Below are 15,876 nucleotides of genomic sequence, written 5' to 3'. Positions count from 1 at the left end.
TTATGTCTGCTAATACCCTTAACCTCATTTTCTTTCTCCCTTAAATTTAATACTCTTTGTGGCATCCCTTCTGTTTTGACATCTCTTGACTTCTCTGCAGTCGTACAGAATCTTAGCTTCTCTGGACGTTATAGATTTAAATCGTCTATCCGGGCTGTTGGTTCAAGGGAGGGTGTGGGGCACAAAAGTCCTGTCCTTCCAGCTTTGCTGGTCCCGATTTGGTGTGAGCCATCATTCTAAGATACTAGTATTGGGTGCTGGAGAGATGGCTCAGAGGTTAAGAGCACTGCTTGCTCTTCCAAAGGTCCTGAGTTCAATTCCCAGCAACCACATGATGGCTCACAACCATCTGTAATGAGATCTGGTGCTCTCTTCTGGCCTGTGGGGATATGTACAGACAGAGCACTGTATACATAATAAATAAATAAATCTTAAAAAAAAAAAAGATGCTAGTATCACCTACTGGCCACTCTGAAGAGAGAAACAACGAAATCATACCGATGAAATATTTATCGATAAAACTATTGAATGATATTTAGTAGTGGCAAAATATTTAATGATAATAATATTTAATGATAATGCTGTCTATAGTGATGCCTCTAGTTACTTTCATATCACACATAGCTGCTATGTGAACCTCCAAATCTGCACTTAAGTTCTATGCTAACAGATTTTTTTTTCTTTTTTTTTTTTTTGGTTTTGGTTTTTCGAGACAGGGTTTCTTTGAGCCTTTTCCTGGAACTCACTTGGTAGGCCAGGCTGGCCTTAAACTCACAGAGATCCACCTGGCTCTGCCTCCCAAGTGCTGGGATTAAAGGCATGTTTAATATATGTTTAATCATATCTTCTATAAAGTTTAAGTCAGTTTCACCACAAGTGAACCATCATATCTTCTGAACATTTCAATTAGATACGCTGCTTGAAGTATCACTGTAGAAACAAATATTGCAAAATTTAGTCTTGGAAGCCAGGGAAAAAGGAAAATACTCTGATACTGATTTTTAGGTATTAAAGACAGTTATTGTTGTTGTTATCGTTAGAAATTTCCCACTGAAAAGAATTTTTGAAAACAGGGATGTTATGAAGAGGTCCTGGTCTTGTTAGAGTGGTTGTATTTGTTATCTTTTGGCGCTGAGGCTCGAACCCACTTTGCCCATGCTAAGTACATCGTCTACAGCTTATGTCAATCCCGTGCTCTTCTTTCATGGCCTGATCACTTTTATTCTGAGCTAGTCACTTTATATGTGTTACCTACAATGTACAAGGTATAGAAACTTAAAAATTATAATGAAACTTTTTTTTCCGAAGAAGAAATTGCATATATAGCTGAAGGACAAGATCACCTCCTGGTCTTTGTTCACGGTGTACAGACATGACCTCCAAACATTTCTGGGTTTTAATTGTAGAGAGATGAAAGTCCCCTCTGCTAAGCTTTGTAAAATGCACATTTCTGCTCTCCCAAGCTGCTTGTTTCTTACAAAAATGTGATTGTGACTAAAATAGTCATCTTGATCAAAGAAAAGCATTGAAAATTGTTTGAAACTGGACAATAGATGGTCTCAAGATGGCCTTCTCGGTGCAATGAGAATTTCTGCAGATGAGAAAATAATTAGAGATGATTGTATCCCAGCTTGCTTTGTGAGATTGGGTCCAGGTAGTCTTGAGAATATCTTAGAGGAAATAGAAGTGACTGTATATTCTGTAATATATGGTAAGGGGAAAAATGGACTATCAGAAGTGACAACTTAAGAAAATCCAATAGGCCACATAGAAATTCACCTTTTTCTTTTTTCTTTTTTCCAGAAATTTAAGGTTTGTGCCTTTGACAGATAATGAGTTTCAAAATCAATTAGAATTGCCTGAAAAACCATTAAGAGCATAATAACCTAGAGTTGCCTTCTATAGGTGGAAGACTAAATGGATGGGCCCGGTTGGTATGGGTGATCCTTTTAGTGCTGCTAGGCGACTGTTATTGTGTGACCTGTCATTACAGTGAACTCCAAACCCGCGCAACGGATGATGCTCGCTCTGTAAATGCTGGCACCCCTTGTTGTAAGAAGCACTGCCGCCCATGTGTTCTCCGAGTTGTAAGGAAGGACGGAGAAAACAAGGGGAGACAGTTTTATGCCTGTCCTCTACCCAGAGAAGCACAGTGTGGATTTTTTCAAGTATGTGTAAAATTCCCCATGCTTACTGTACCTCAAGTGAATTTTGTTTATTGTAATGTGACAAATATCAGTGCTTGCAGCTTTACTTATACATTTGTTTGTTTGTTTGTTTGTTTATTTGAGACAGGAGCCGCCCAAGTTTTAGGATTACATTTACACACCACTCTACCTGGCTTACCCTTTCCATTTTAAATGGCCATATTAGTATTCAGTGTAAAACATGGGTGTTAAATAACTTAAAATAATAGTATTGTTCAGCAAATAATATTAGTGATAGAGTAGCTATTGGATTAATAAAGAGTTTCATATTTGTAGTTACAAGTGTATCAATGTTGCTCTTGGTTTGTGATGATAGGTAGGAAAGTACTAAGGCCAGATGTGGTGATTCATATCTGTATTCCAAGTACTGTGGAAGTTGAAACAAGAGGGTCTTGAGTTTGAGACATGACTAGTATAATGAATTCCAGATTAGCCTGGATTGTGAAACCCTATAGCGAAGGAAGGAAGGAAGGGAGGAAGGGAGGGAGGCAGGCAGGCATTAAGTCACTAAGAAATACTATATAAGAATTCTTTAAAATCCCATGACTTATGCATTAGATAGAGTACATGAGAAAAGTCAGCATACATGGCAATAATTGCCTTGGGTTTACAGTAACCTTAGTGAATTCTACTATAAGTGTAACCTGGGGCCAGGGGGGGGGGGGGGCGTGTAGAGGAGATAGGTATGACAGTCTATGATAATCCAGCCCCAGGTGAATCTTTGCATCTGGTCCAGGAGACAGGAATGTGTGTCCCTCCAGCCAATCCCCTGTCTGTTTTCCTCAGAGTGTACCATTCTCAACATTCTGATAATGTTATTCTGGTGTTTAAAGACACACGTCCCCCTAGTTATCCTCCTTAGGACATCTAGTAGAAAAAGAAAATGTTGATCCATGTCAGGGCTGAAGCAGAACATTTCTGGTTTGTCTTGTTAGGAAATAAGACACCAGTCTCTCTGCCTGGTGTGCGAACTTTCTTAAGGACATTCCCAGGTTAAATTCGATGACTTTAGGTGCTACACCTAAGATATGCTTCTATCATACTAGATTCATAGATTTCCTGAAGAAGCGTTTTAAATGTGATGGGAAAATGGTGTTAGTAATTTTATAATGCTGATACCATCACAGACAGCCGCCTCCTTCATTCCTCTCTTGAGACCAAATACTAAGTAAGAATAGAGTGGCTTTTGCTTAGCTTAGTCTGGGCAAGTGCCTGCTGGAGTCTTCCTTTTTCTAGGAGGCTAATGGGGTGTAGTATCACAGTTACAATATAATATAAAATATTTGATAATATTTTAACTAGAACAGATATATAGCCAGGACACTAGTGATAGCTTAACATCACGATTCTGATAGTTCTCAGTTACTCTGAATCAAGGGAGGAACTTTTTATATGCCTTTAGATAAAGTGAAGTTTGGTATTAGGACAACTTAGTGCGTGATTCAAGCAAATTTATAAATAAAATGCTTCTTATAGAATTGGTCATTTAAAAAGTGCAGCAACTGCCAGCCGTGGTAGAGCATGCCTTTAATCCCAGCACTTGGGAGGCAGAGGCAGGTGGATCTCTGTGAGTTCGAGGCCAGTCTGGGCTACAGAGCGAGGTCCAGGACAGGCTCCAAAGCTACACAGAGAAACCCTGTCTCAAACAAACAAATAAACCAAGTGCAGCAGCTAATAGTTCCCATGTGTTTCACAATGTCACATTATAGTCCCAGCAGTCACATCAGACTGTAGGTTCACATGGTAACCTCACTCATTTCTTATACCCTGTCTTCTTCTCCCTTAGTGGGCAGACTTATCCTTCCCATTCTGCAGACACGGCAAGCGCTCCATTATGAGAACGGTGCTGAAGATTGGACCTAATAATGGGAAGAAGTTTTTTGTATGTCCTTTTGAGAAAGAGAAGCAGTGTAATTTTTTCCAGTGGGCAGAAAGTGGACCGGGGATGGGAATCATTCCAGGATGCTAATATTTTCACTTTTTCAAGAAGGTCTGGCATCTTAGTTTGGCAAACTCACAATGTTCAGTCCCTGTTGCTTAGTAGAAAGCTTACAGAAAACCTATGGTACATATAAGTTAAGATGCTGCAGTATCTGAGAAGTATTCTCGGTTTAAATGTGTCACCTTCCCACTTCTTTGTTATAATGAACACATTCTATTTCACCATGTGGACAGTACCTTCCCTTTAAAGTGTCTATTCAATATATTTAATAATAATGACAATAAAGTATTCTTAGTATGGTTTTGGTCTCTCATAACTTCTTTGGTGAGCAGGAATTCCCTTGTTTTTAGGAGATCATGCAATATATAACATTATGAGATATTCATTCTGTTAGAGAGATTAAGTTCCTGTTAGATGCTAGAGATACACTGAAACCAATGATTTTCAGTGTCTTCATAGAAAATTGTAGGGATCTAAACTAATATGATAGAAGTCACATGCATGAAGAGCTGTGGATTGATGCTTTCCTAATCTTGCATCTAATGTCCTTTGCTACCTTAAAAAGTAAGTACATTTCCAAATCTTACTGTATTACTTTAATAATGACCTGAAGTATTGTCCAAAAGCCTTATTTTTTTTATTTGGTGTGTGTGTGTGTGTGTGTGTGTGTGTGTGTGTGTCTGTGTCTGTGATGCTGATGATAAAACTTGATCCTTGCTCATGGATTATAACATAAACCTCCATTCCTAGGTTATCATTTATTTTTAGTTTTGTTTTAGCACTCCTTTTTGTTTTTTTCTTTAAAATTAGACCAACTGTGTTTTTCAAGGGGGAAAAACGCTATCAATCTTAAGGTATTTTTGCATGTTTATAGAAGAATCCTTTCAGAGAAGGGTCAATGTATTTTTTTAAATAGGCAGCAAAACCTTTCTATTCTACCATTAAATTGTCCATGCAGAACTATAGAGGTTAATAACACATGAAATAATTGCCAACAACACATCACACTCATAGTCTTTTATGTGTTAACTCTGTACTGAAAAGGCAAAGATAGAAACAACCTAAGATCAATGATCATTACCCCAGGAGCTCAATGAGGCAACAAATCTGTGTGACAAAGCAGGAGCTGAACTGGACAACTGATCCTCAGCTGGCTTGACATTCAGTAGGGAGTATGTGCCAGTAATGAAGAAAAAACAAATCATGTGTAGCAGAGAGAATGGGGCTGCCATCCAACAACTTCCATGATGTTCCAGTCCTAGAACATGCAGCTTAAAATAAGGAAATACAATCAAAATATAACCACAATTGGTTTATTACAATAAACTTAGATCCTTAGCTAGTAGGAAGCGTGTAGGGGAATTTTACTGAGGAACACCAAAGGCTCGGTTGGATAGACAAAACTCACTCCTATTTAGCAAGGCTGAATATTTAAAATACACCGTTATCATTCCCATCCAAATTTTGAATTTTAACAAAATTCCCCAATCAGAAAAGAGCTTTTCCCTTCCATTTACCAATAACCTTTGAGTATCTAACCCTCTCATAGACAACTAGATTCAGGATAAATTCATAATACTCAATGGTGTAAATAGAGAAGATAGGTGTTTAAGGAATGCTTTGTAAGAAGAAGCCACTGGAGGTGATTTCTCATTTCTTACAGCTTTTTTTTTTTTTTGCTCTGAGAGCAGAATAAAATCATAGGATTGGGTATAGGAACCCCAGTTCATTCTGTTGTGGCTACCAGAGCCACCAGAAAATAAAGGCAGTCTCTGAAAGGAGGTATTCAGAGAGGGAGAACCCCAAGTTCTGTCTTGCAATACTACCTAAACCATCACATCATCACTATACCATCCTTCTGCGGGACAGATAGACCATAGGGTTCATAATGAAAGAAGTTAAGCAAAATCTAATTGATATTGAAGCTCAAATGTAGTTGGAGAGCTTCTCTCCAGCCCCCGCCCAGCCCTGTTAGTCCAACAACCCACTTATAAAATAAACACACAGACATCCATACTATTTAAACTGCTTGGCCATTAGCTCAGGCCTACCATTGTCTAGTTCTTACTCTTATATTTAGTCCATTTCTATTAATCTATACTTTGCCATGTGGCTCGTGGCTTACCATTACCTTATCTCTTGTCATGGCAGTGGCTGGCAGTCTCTCCCTGCCCCAGCCTTCACTTTCCAGAATTCTCCTCCTCCTTGTTCTGCCTACCCTATCCTTCCTGCCTGGCTACTGGCCAATCAGCACTTCATTTATTTTAACTAATCAGGTCAACACACTTGACATACAGAACATCCCATAGCACTCAAAGGTGTAAGTAGAGATGTAGGAGAGAAAGGAGAAGTGTTAGCCAAAACTAAGATTGTAAGCCTTATGAGAACCCACTGCTACATAAGCTAATTAAAAAAAGAAAGAAAGAAATTAAGGAGTATGTACAGAGGTACTCTTCATGGGTGAACAATGCTGCTCTCAAAAGACATAGGTTTTTAAGTGTAAATTTCAGTACGAGGTATGGGATGCCTCTTTTTGAGTTATTGCTGAAGGAGGTCCACGTGGCTCCCAAAACAATAACAGAATATTGCCAATGTTCTTGGTTCCTCACTATCACTTAAGACACTTCTGTTGCAGGACGTGAAGAAATCAATTAGAACTGACTAGGATACTCCCTCCCTACTGGCTAGCTTGTATGGTGATGAGACATTCATGAGAATGGGGAAGAAATGTCATCAATGGTCTTATCTAGTTGTGACCTGCCAGATAAGATGTGCCCACTGGTGCAATAGTGACATGAAGGTTATGGATATAACCAATCACTTTCTGGTTAGATTTAGGTCTGTTCCACAGGAGTTAACTCATGCCTGGTACTATAAACCTGGCCAAAAGCCCATGGCTGCAGAGCTCATAGGCCTTAGGTGAGAACCTACTATTATTGTTTTGCTCAATAGTCATATTGTCAAACTATCTTCTAAATATTTACAATTATACCCATAGATAAGTGCTTTTTGCCTTGATCAGAGAAGCTTATTTTTGCAGTAGGCAGCAGTTAATACAGACGTTCCTAACTGGTCAAAATACTTAGAATTCATGAATAATAAGACTTCTAGGCCGGGCGTTGGTGGCGCACACCTTTAATCCCAGCACTTGTGAGTTCGAGGCCAGCCTGGTCTACAAAAGCTAGTTCCAGGAAAGGCTCAAAGCTACACAGAGAAACCCTGTCTCGAAAAACAAAACAAAACAAAACAAGACTTCTATACCAATTCCTCATGCCCTTAATGCTCAAGTAACATATGGAAGAAAGGACAGAAAAAGTTTAAGAATGGAGGTATCTTCTGGACACCCATGATCTCACAGTGGTTGTGGTTATCTGTACAACACCTGTACAAAATCAAGTAAGTCAGAACTCCATCATAGACAAGGGGCAGAATCTCATGAGGTCCCACTCCTAACTGAAGAGATATTAGAAGTTGATGGCTGTTGGGGACAGTCAATTTTCTTTTGTGAGTAAGACCACTGGTAGATTTTCTGTGCTCCAGTGGGTAACCTTACACTCATACATAGCAGGGTAGCAATAACTGGACTCAGTGGGATATTATAAAACAAAAAACAAATAGGAAGTTGGGAGGTTGACATGTTGAAGTCTGGGTTAGTTGGAGAGGGAGATTAGGGGTCTATATGATTATAATAGATTGCATACATGTCTGAAATTCTCAAGGAATAAGTTAAAATACATTGATAATTTTTAAATATCTGAACCACTAGCCAAGACAGTTTGTAGTTAAATCTCACAAGATGAACTCCCCACTGAGATAAAAAAAAAACATCAAAACTGTTTAAAGCCAGAGAATCTAGAGCATACAACATATCATATCTGCATTATTCATGGTATAATGCACAGAATGCTATCAATGAAAGCCAGGATCTCTATCCATTTCAAAGGAAAACCAATTAGGACCAACTCCAGATATTAGATGTTTTTAAAAGGAATCTTAAATCTGTTATTTAACTATGGTTATGAATTTTAAGGAGGAACTATACAAGATGGAAACCCAAATCTTGAAGTAATTCAGGCAACCAATGAATCCCACAAAGCAGACTCGGGCCGGGGCTGCTGGATTCTAGAGACTGTCTATGCCAATCTTTCAGTTTAACTTTTGGAAGGAGCTATGTAGACTAGTAGTCACCACCTTGGGTCTAACTGTTGTTTTCTGGTATTTCAAGACAGTATCATCACCAACATAAGGTATTTTAATGACAGACAAAGAAATATGCAAAGTATAAAATATGAAGAAGACAATAATTTCAAGAGCCATTATTCACTGAATTCTTACTGAACACAGTTGTTTTCTTGAGTACTTTCTCTAGATTACTTCTTTTCCTCCTCTTGTCCATTCTGGGAAGTCAATTTTGCTTTTGTCGCTATCGATATTACCCGTAATTTTCCAAGTCTATGAAACAAAGCCTTGCATAAATTAAATAGGAAAGTGTATTTCATTAAGTCATAGTTTAAATAAACCTTACAAAGTGTTAAATCCCATAATCTAAGTAATGTATTCTTTTTGCCCCATTAAACAAAAATGACAGTACTCAGAAATACATGTTTTATTATAGCTAACAGTCAGAGACGAAATGAAAATAAGAGGAAAGAAACACACAAATGATAATAATTGCAAGTAGTATGATGAGATATGGTGGGTTTTCTTCGATAAAATTTGTAGAATGTGTTCCTTCATAATTAAAAAAAGTTTTTTCTGTTACTTTAATTTCTACTTTCTTTGGAAAAACATTGTTTTCATATACTTTTCCTAAAGCCTTTTATTAAATTATAATGATTTATACATATTAAATGTATTCAATATCACTAACGCATGATTGAGGAACATCTTATTCAGGACCTTCAAAATAACCATAGAAGCAGGGCGAGGTGGTGCATGCCTCTAATTTCATCAGTTGGGAGGCAGAGGCAGATGGATCTTTATTAGTTTGAGGCCAGCCTGATACACAAAGCAAGTTCCAGGCCACATGAAGAATCCACCCCGCTTCCCCACCAAAAAGGTAAATAAAATAAATTTAAAAATGAACAGTGGAGATACTATAACAGACTGGGCTCTGAAGTCATCATGGCAACTTGGAATTTATAACTTCAGAGAAGTGTGGGGAGCAATGGATGGAGAATGACTAAGAAGAAACATCCATAATAAAGAGGATGCCAGCTAAATCAATCTAACAGGATTCTTAAGACAAGCCAGGGTAGTCAAACAACATCTGGGACTTGGAAGATGATGGGGAACATGTTCAAATACGGAACATGAGGTAATTCGGACTAATCAGGTAATTCGGACTAATTCGATGGAATCTTTGCTAAAACAATTTTATAAGGAAATGCATAGATGGAAACCGCAGATTCAGATTCACAGCTGATGTTTTGCCCAGTCCCATGTCTTTGTCGTATCTTGCCAATATTTACAAAAATGGTGTAGAAATGGTTACAGATTTTACAAAAGATAAAATCATTTTTCATTGTATATCTTTGTGACACCTCATATTTTGAGGGATGGGGGCTTAATACTATAGCTCACTCTCTCCTCTCTGTAATACTGTACAACTATTGTAAGAGTCAAACCCTCAACATTTCTTAATGTCAACTTCCATAAGAAATTGTACACATTGATATAAAGCACAGGCCCTGCTTCAAAGAGAATAAAGGTAGTTTAACCATGTGACCATGGCCCTGGAACAATTTGGGTTATTTTACATGACATGATCTGTTGTAGAAGTGATTATAAACTCTTGGAATTATATAACGAAAGATGGACATAGATCAATGTATTTACCAGACATGTTGGGAGGTAGTGGTTACAGCAAAGTGGGAAAATCTCTACTATAGGTCTCGGGTGCCTTCTGATGACCTTCTCAGCTTTAAGGGTTGTAGAAGCTAGTGGTCAGCTGACATTAATGCATCTCAGGCTTGCGAATGAAAGGGATGTTAGGTTAGATGCAGAGGTTGGTGATAAATGGCTATGAAGGGAGCTAAAGACAGTCCAAGATGAAGCATTCTAACTTTCCACAATCCAGTAGTTCTAATTAGTATGTAGAGTCTTCTAAGTAGGTATGGTATTTTTCAGGAAACTTCAAATCATACACAAACTCCTACTCCTAATAGAATTATACTTAATGACTTCCCTTACACATAGTAGAAACATGATGTACATCTGTTTAATTTAGTAGTAGATAAGCTTTAATATACTTTCCATCTCTTAAACATTTTAAGTCTTGTTGCCACTGCTCAAACACGAATATACTTAAATGTCATTGAAAGGAAGACTTACTAGTTTGTTATAAAAGAAATTTCTCATATCTAACGACTAAACTTTTGTAAGAAATAAGTGAAAAGAAATCCTCTTTTGACATTTTTTTAGAAATGTACTTACAATCAGAATTAATTGGATTAAAAGGTCTGTATTCACTGTAGAGATGAAAACAATGTTAGCTTACATCTCTGCCATCTTTAGTGCCACATAGAGCTGCACATATGTCACTGTTTCCTACATTGCCATGAGTTTGAACTTCGTCATTTTGTCTAAAAACAAACTAAGCCGTTTAAATAATTTGGTTTCATATTCACGTAATTGCTAATTGAGCATTTATTTTGTAAAAAATCCAGTGATTGGGAACTTTTAGATAAAGATTACATAAATATACAAATGAAATTGATATTGTAAGAGATAATAGCTTAATAAACATAGAGAAGGGGTATAGGAGGCAAGGATTGCATTTCATTTGTCAGTTGGAAGAGATTCAGGAAAGAGAGCAATTGGAATTTCACCATGCTGAAGGTTAGCCTGTGTGTCTCTCCATCTTAGGCGGTTGGCACAGCATAAGCAAGGAACTGTGGGAGCAGACACAGAGGGATGTGTGGAGCAACAAACTGGTCAAGCAGCCATTTATCATACCTGAAGGCAAACACAGGGAGATAAGTGTATAAAGAAGTATTGGTTCCCATTTCACGGAGTGGAGTTCCTGAGATGGTCAATTTTGTGATCAGGGGCTATAAAATAAGTCACTCAACAAGCCACAGTATACTGGGGTGCTTAATTAGTACTTGGACACATAAGAAGGGATCTGTTCAGCTACTGTTGAGGGAGATGAGATACACCTTGTTAGTGACTCAGACTCTGAGACAAGGGTGAGTTCTGGAGACAGGCTGTTAGTTCAAATACCTGTACCAACCTTTCTATGCTAGTGACTGTTCCCAAGGAACTGAAGTAAAAGTCAAGGTTCAACAAAGGCTGTGCTGAGCAACAGTCCTTTTCTGCTATTCTGTGAAGCTTTTATTCTGGATAGCTCAGAGTTCAAAGCAGGGATACAGAAACAATGAAAAACAAAACAGAGTATTGCTCATCACTATCACCAGATATGCTCAGGATACAGAAGGTCTCAGGGCCAAATGAGGTCTGTTTGCATAATACCATTGAGCTGGTTGAGCAGCATTGCTGAGGCCGGAGAGCATGTTGTCTTGAGCACAGTCCAAGGCATTCCTCCCAGAGTAAACAAAGTTCTGTGGGAACAGACATCACACAGCAGAATTGTGCAGGAAAGTGTGTTATATGCTGGTTACACCTTTGACCTCCACCATAGGACATCGAACTCAATATTTTACAAAGTTTGAGCTACTGTGCTGAATTTTAGTTGTCTCATCGGCTAAATGGTCATCATAGTAAGATTCTTATAGTACTACTGTGAGGATAAAATGTAAATATTAACGGAGGGGTTTCAGCGCAGACTCTACAGTTGAGAATCTGGATTAAATTTCATTATCACTATTAATAACATCACCACTACTATCTGCCCAAACTTTTTTACCTAATGTTTCAGAGGAGAAATAGCCATGATAAGAACCTTAAAGGACTTGAATTTAATTGGACAAAGAGGAAGTGAATGACTGAAAGGAGCATGGATAGAAACATTAGAAGGTAAGGAAGAGCATGATGAATTTGAGGAACAGAACATTTTAATGGCAGAACTTTTTATTAAAAAGATACTAAAAAGATGCTGGGGTGAGCTTTATGATATCAATGAGACATCAAAATTTAAAGACGAAAATAAATGAAAGTGCCAATTCATGAAAAGCTGTGACTCTAATATTTAGCATATTTGTTATTCTTAATAGAATAGCATCTAGGCAGATGGCTCAGGTAGTCAAAGTGCCAGCCACACAAGCTTACCAATTTGGAGCAGAGTACTAGAATGCCTGTAAAAAGTTCACAGTGTCACAAGTCTGTTATCTCAACACAACCACAGCAAAATGTGAGGCGAAGACAGAAAAGTCACAAGCCACCTAGCCTACCCTGGAGGACAGAGCCCACAACTGAAGCAAGAGAGATCCAGTGCTGCAGTCTGACCTCCACATATGCATTCTAGTGTGCATGCACCAGAACTCAGAAACACATCTTGTCCACCTACCATACACACATGCACCCAGAGATTTTAAAAGAGAAATTGTGTATCATTATAATGAGTCTTGACTCATTATAATTATTCTATTTTCATTGCCTCCACCCCATTTCTTTCCTGCTGTGGCCTTAAGTTCAGGAAATACAGTACATAAAGTTTCTGGAAGAGCAGGTGTGTAGGATCAGAGGACAGCATCTCATAGAGTCAGGGTGATGGGCATGAGCAAAGCAACAAGAGACCTGTTCACGGAAAGCTATTGAAATGGGGTGAGTCTGATGCTATAGAGACAGAGCAGGGTCTGCTGTAGGAATGGCAGAAAATGGAACAGTTGGATTTTTCTTAGAAGTTGCAGGGACAAAAACATATTTAGATTGAGATATCTATTATTTAACACTAACTTCATACAAGAACACTAGAGGAAAAAACATATTATTTAAAATAGATGAAACAATGAAAAGTGGTAATAGGGCAAAGAATAGAGCTTGTGAGCAAAGAAGGGTGAAGCAAAACCCCTAAAACATCTACATGTATTTCTTTGCATCGTGTTAATAACAGAAACCAGACAAGTGACATCATCAACAACAAAACCCCAGCCTTCTAATTTTTCCCACTGTGTTCAAGCTTTTCAAACTAATTTTGTTTTTAAACAAAACAAATCAATAGTCTCATGGCGACAACTCCATATCTACCTTCCAAATTAACAGGTCTGGCAGGCATTTTGACTGCATATTAATAAATGCTTGTCTACTTTTAATATGCCTCTATTTTTCTCATCATTATGTTATCCCATTTAGCTTGTTTGGTGCCACTGAAAAGAATTTATTTTGCTATCTAAGGCAAAAAAATTTTTAGAATGCTTATCAGAGTAGGAAAAATGTTAAATCTGTGTATTTGAGTAGGTATTGACTGGTTAGTTTAATAACTTGGTTTTGCAAACTTGAGCATTAGAAATGATACAGCATTTAGAAAGTGTATTCTTAAAATGGTAAATATGGGATCTAGGACCTGAGTTGGTAGTTATTACTTATTTAAAATAAACAAGCAAATTCCATTGAGATATGGTCTCATTTTCAGGAACGGTCTATTAGCCAGCAGCAGTGAGCACAAGAAGGAACCATATCAGCCCATTAAAGCCTAATGTGTAAACTCCACATAGCAGCAAACACACATCCTACCATGGCCTATTAAGTAATCAGAAATGATTGCAGATAATTAGCCTGTGAACAGGTGCAGAAACTCAACTATTCCATTTTTTATCAGACGTGGAGGCTTCAAGTAGGAAGGAGAGTCATTAGCCGTGTCTTGAACTTGGTGGGAGTGTCACTACAAAACAAAATTACGTGGCCATTTAAGACTTCCTTGTGATGATATATGTTCACATAACTACAGATCTGCAACTGAAATTATTGAAACGAACATGTTATCAATGACTAAAAGAAAACTCATAAAATAGGAAATTAAAAACAGGACAATGAGCAGGGATCAAGTAGTAATATTTCTTTCACTTGTGTGTTTCAGCCATACTTTTTATTTTAAATTCACACTTGATTTGTACATTCTCTGGCAATCTCTCTTACTGACCTGATTAAGAGCACCAAGAGTGTGTGTGTGTGTGTGTGTGTGTGTGTGTGTGTGAGAGAGAGAGAGAGAGAGAGAGAGAGAGAGAGAGAGAGACAGACAGACAGACAGACAGAGATAGAGACAGAGAGAAACACATATTAGTATTTTTTCACTTAAAAATGTGCCTTTCTCTTTCTATTCTGTTTTCACTAATAAAAATGTTCTAAGAAAAGCACTACAGCTTTATTGAAACTGTGGTGGTATTGTGTTCCCTGAAATATTGTGTGTTCCCCAAAATAAACATATCTGGGGTCAGAGAACAGACAGCCACTAGATACAGAGCCACAAATGGTGGCTAGAAAATGGGAAGAGTAAGGCCTCATGCATGCTAAGCAAGCTCTCTACCACTTAGCTATTATCCCTATACTTTTTATTTTCAGACAAAGTCTCACTCAGTTGCCCAAGCTGGCCTCCAATTGGTAATCCTCTTGCTTTGTCATCTGTAGCCAGTTGGGTAGCTGGAATTGTAGGACCAGGCCCAATTAAATTACCACTCTTAAATCTAAAATTGGTACACTGTGGTATTGTCAGAGGGTTCCATATTAACCTCATTTGAAGGTAGGTGTGGTTAGAGGGGACTATTGGTGAAATTATTAAGGCCATTCCATATAGTTAAAGGGAAGTTTATTTTGTGGGGTATCTTATAAATGAAGGGATAGGTTGTAGGGTCTGGCAAAGGTATGGCGCAATCTGGCGGTGTTCTCTGGAGAACTCTGCTTGGTCTCCCTCCAGCATCCAGGGTCCCGGAACCAAGAGAGACCTCTCCTCTCGATCCTGGGTCTTCCGCTTCCTCCCTCAGCCCTGCCTTGTGGGCGTGACCATTACTGAAGCCTCAATGGGGGTTGGAACTTCCAGGCCAAGGCTGGGATGGCTACCCACTACAGGGGACCTTGGTTTCCATCAAAGTTTTTTCCTATTTTTAGAATCCATGAAATAAAACTCTGGTGAAAATGTCTCAGTGATGAAGGAATGTGGCTACCTTTGATGATATTGGACTTTTGGGAGATAAGTTTATAATGTTTGCATGGAAAGTTTTCAATAAAGAATTTTTACTTGTGTTTATATTTTCCTCACAGGAAATTAGTTTTCATTTTTGTATAATTTTATTAAAAATATGGGGTAGATGATAGATAATTATATATATATATATATATATATATAAATACATATAATGATAGGTTGATAAACAGGTGATAAATATGATAGATGGATGATATATCTATATCATATTTGATAGATCATATTTATATAATTAAGGGCCTTAAATTTTAATCATAGAAGATTAGTTTTATTAAAAGTACTTTATATTTGTTTTTTCATCAGTTATTGCTGTGAGATGTTCTGTATATTAAATGTGTTGTTCTGATTGGTTAATAAATAAAACACTGATTGGCCAGTAGCCAGGCAGGAAGTATAGGTGGGACAAGCAGAGAGGAGAATGCTGGGAGGTGCATGCCTGAGGCAGAGAGACTCTGCCAGCCGCCGCCATGACAAAATGTTAAGATACCAGTAAGCCAACTTATAGATTAATAGAAATGGTTAATTTAAGATGTAAGAACTAGATAACAAGAAGCCTGCTGCAGCCATACAGTTTGTAAGCAATAAGTCTCTATGAGTTTACTTGCTTGGGTCTGAGGGCTGCAGGAGCC

The 15,876-nt window shown here is 37.9% G+C and overlaps 1 protein-coding gene across 1 annotated transcript in view; it reads left to right on the top strand.

Moving 5' to 3' along the window:
* Neil3 (nei like DNA glycosylase 3) overlaps positions 1–4,302 on the top strand; it is a 50,177-nt gene extending 45,875 nt beyond the window's left edge. The window contains exons 9-10 of the mRNA XM_036166952.1: positions 1,994–2,168; positions 3,994–4,302. Of these exons, the coding sequence (XP_036022845.1) occupies positions 1,994–2,168; positions 3,994–4,176 (358 nt within the window). The 3' untranslated portion in view covers positions 4,177–4,302. The remainder of the gene's footprint in view (positions 1–1,993; positions 2,169–3,993) is intronic.
* Positions 4,303–15,876: the final 11,574 nt, after the last annotated feature.

The sequence above is a fragment of the Onychomys torridus genome, chromosome 17 (genome assembly GCF_903995425.1).
Source record: "Onychomys torridus chromosome 17, mOncTor1.1, whole genome shotgun sequence".
Lineage (NCBI taxonomy): Eukaryota > Metazoa > Chordata > Mammalia > Rodentia > Cricetidae > Onychomys > Onychomys torridus.
Note: the sequence above shows the minus strand (reverse complement) of the source record. Positions and strands in the feature narration are given on the sequence as shown.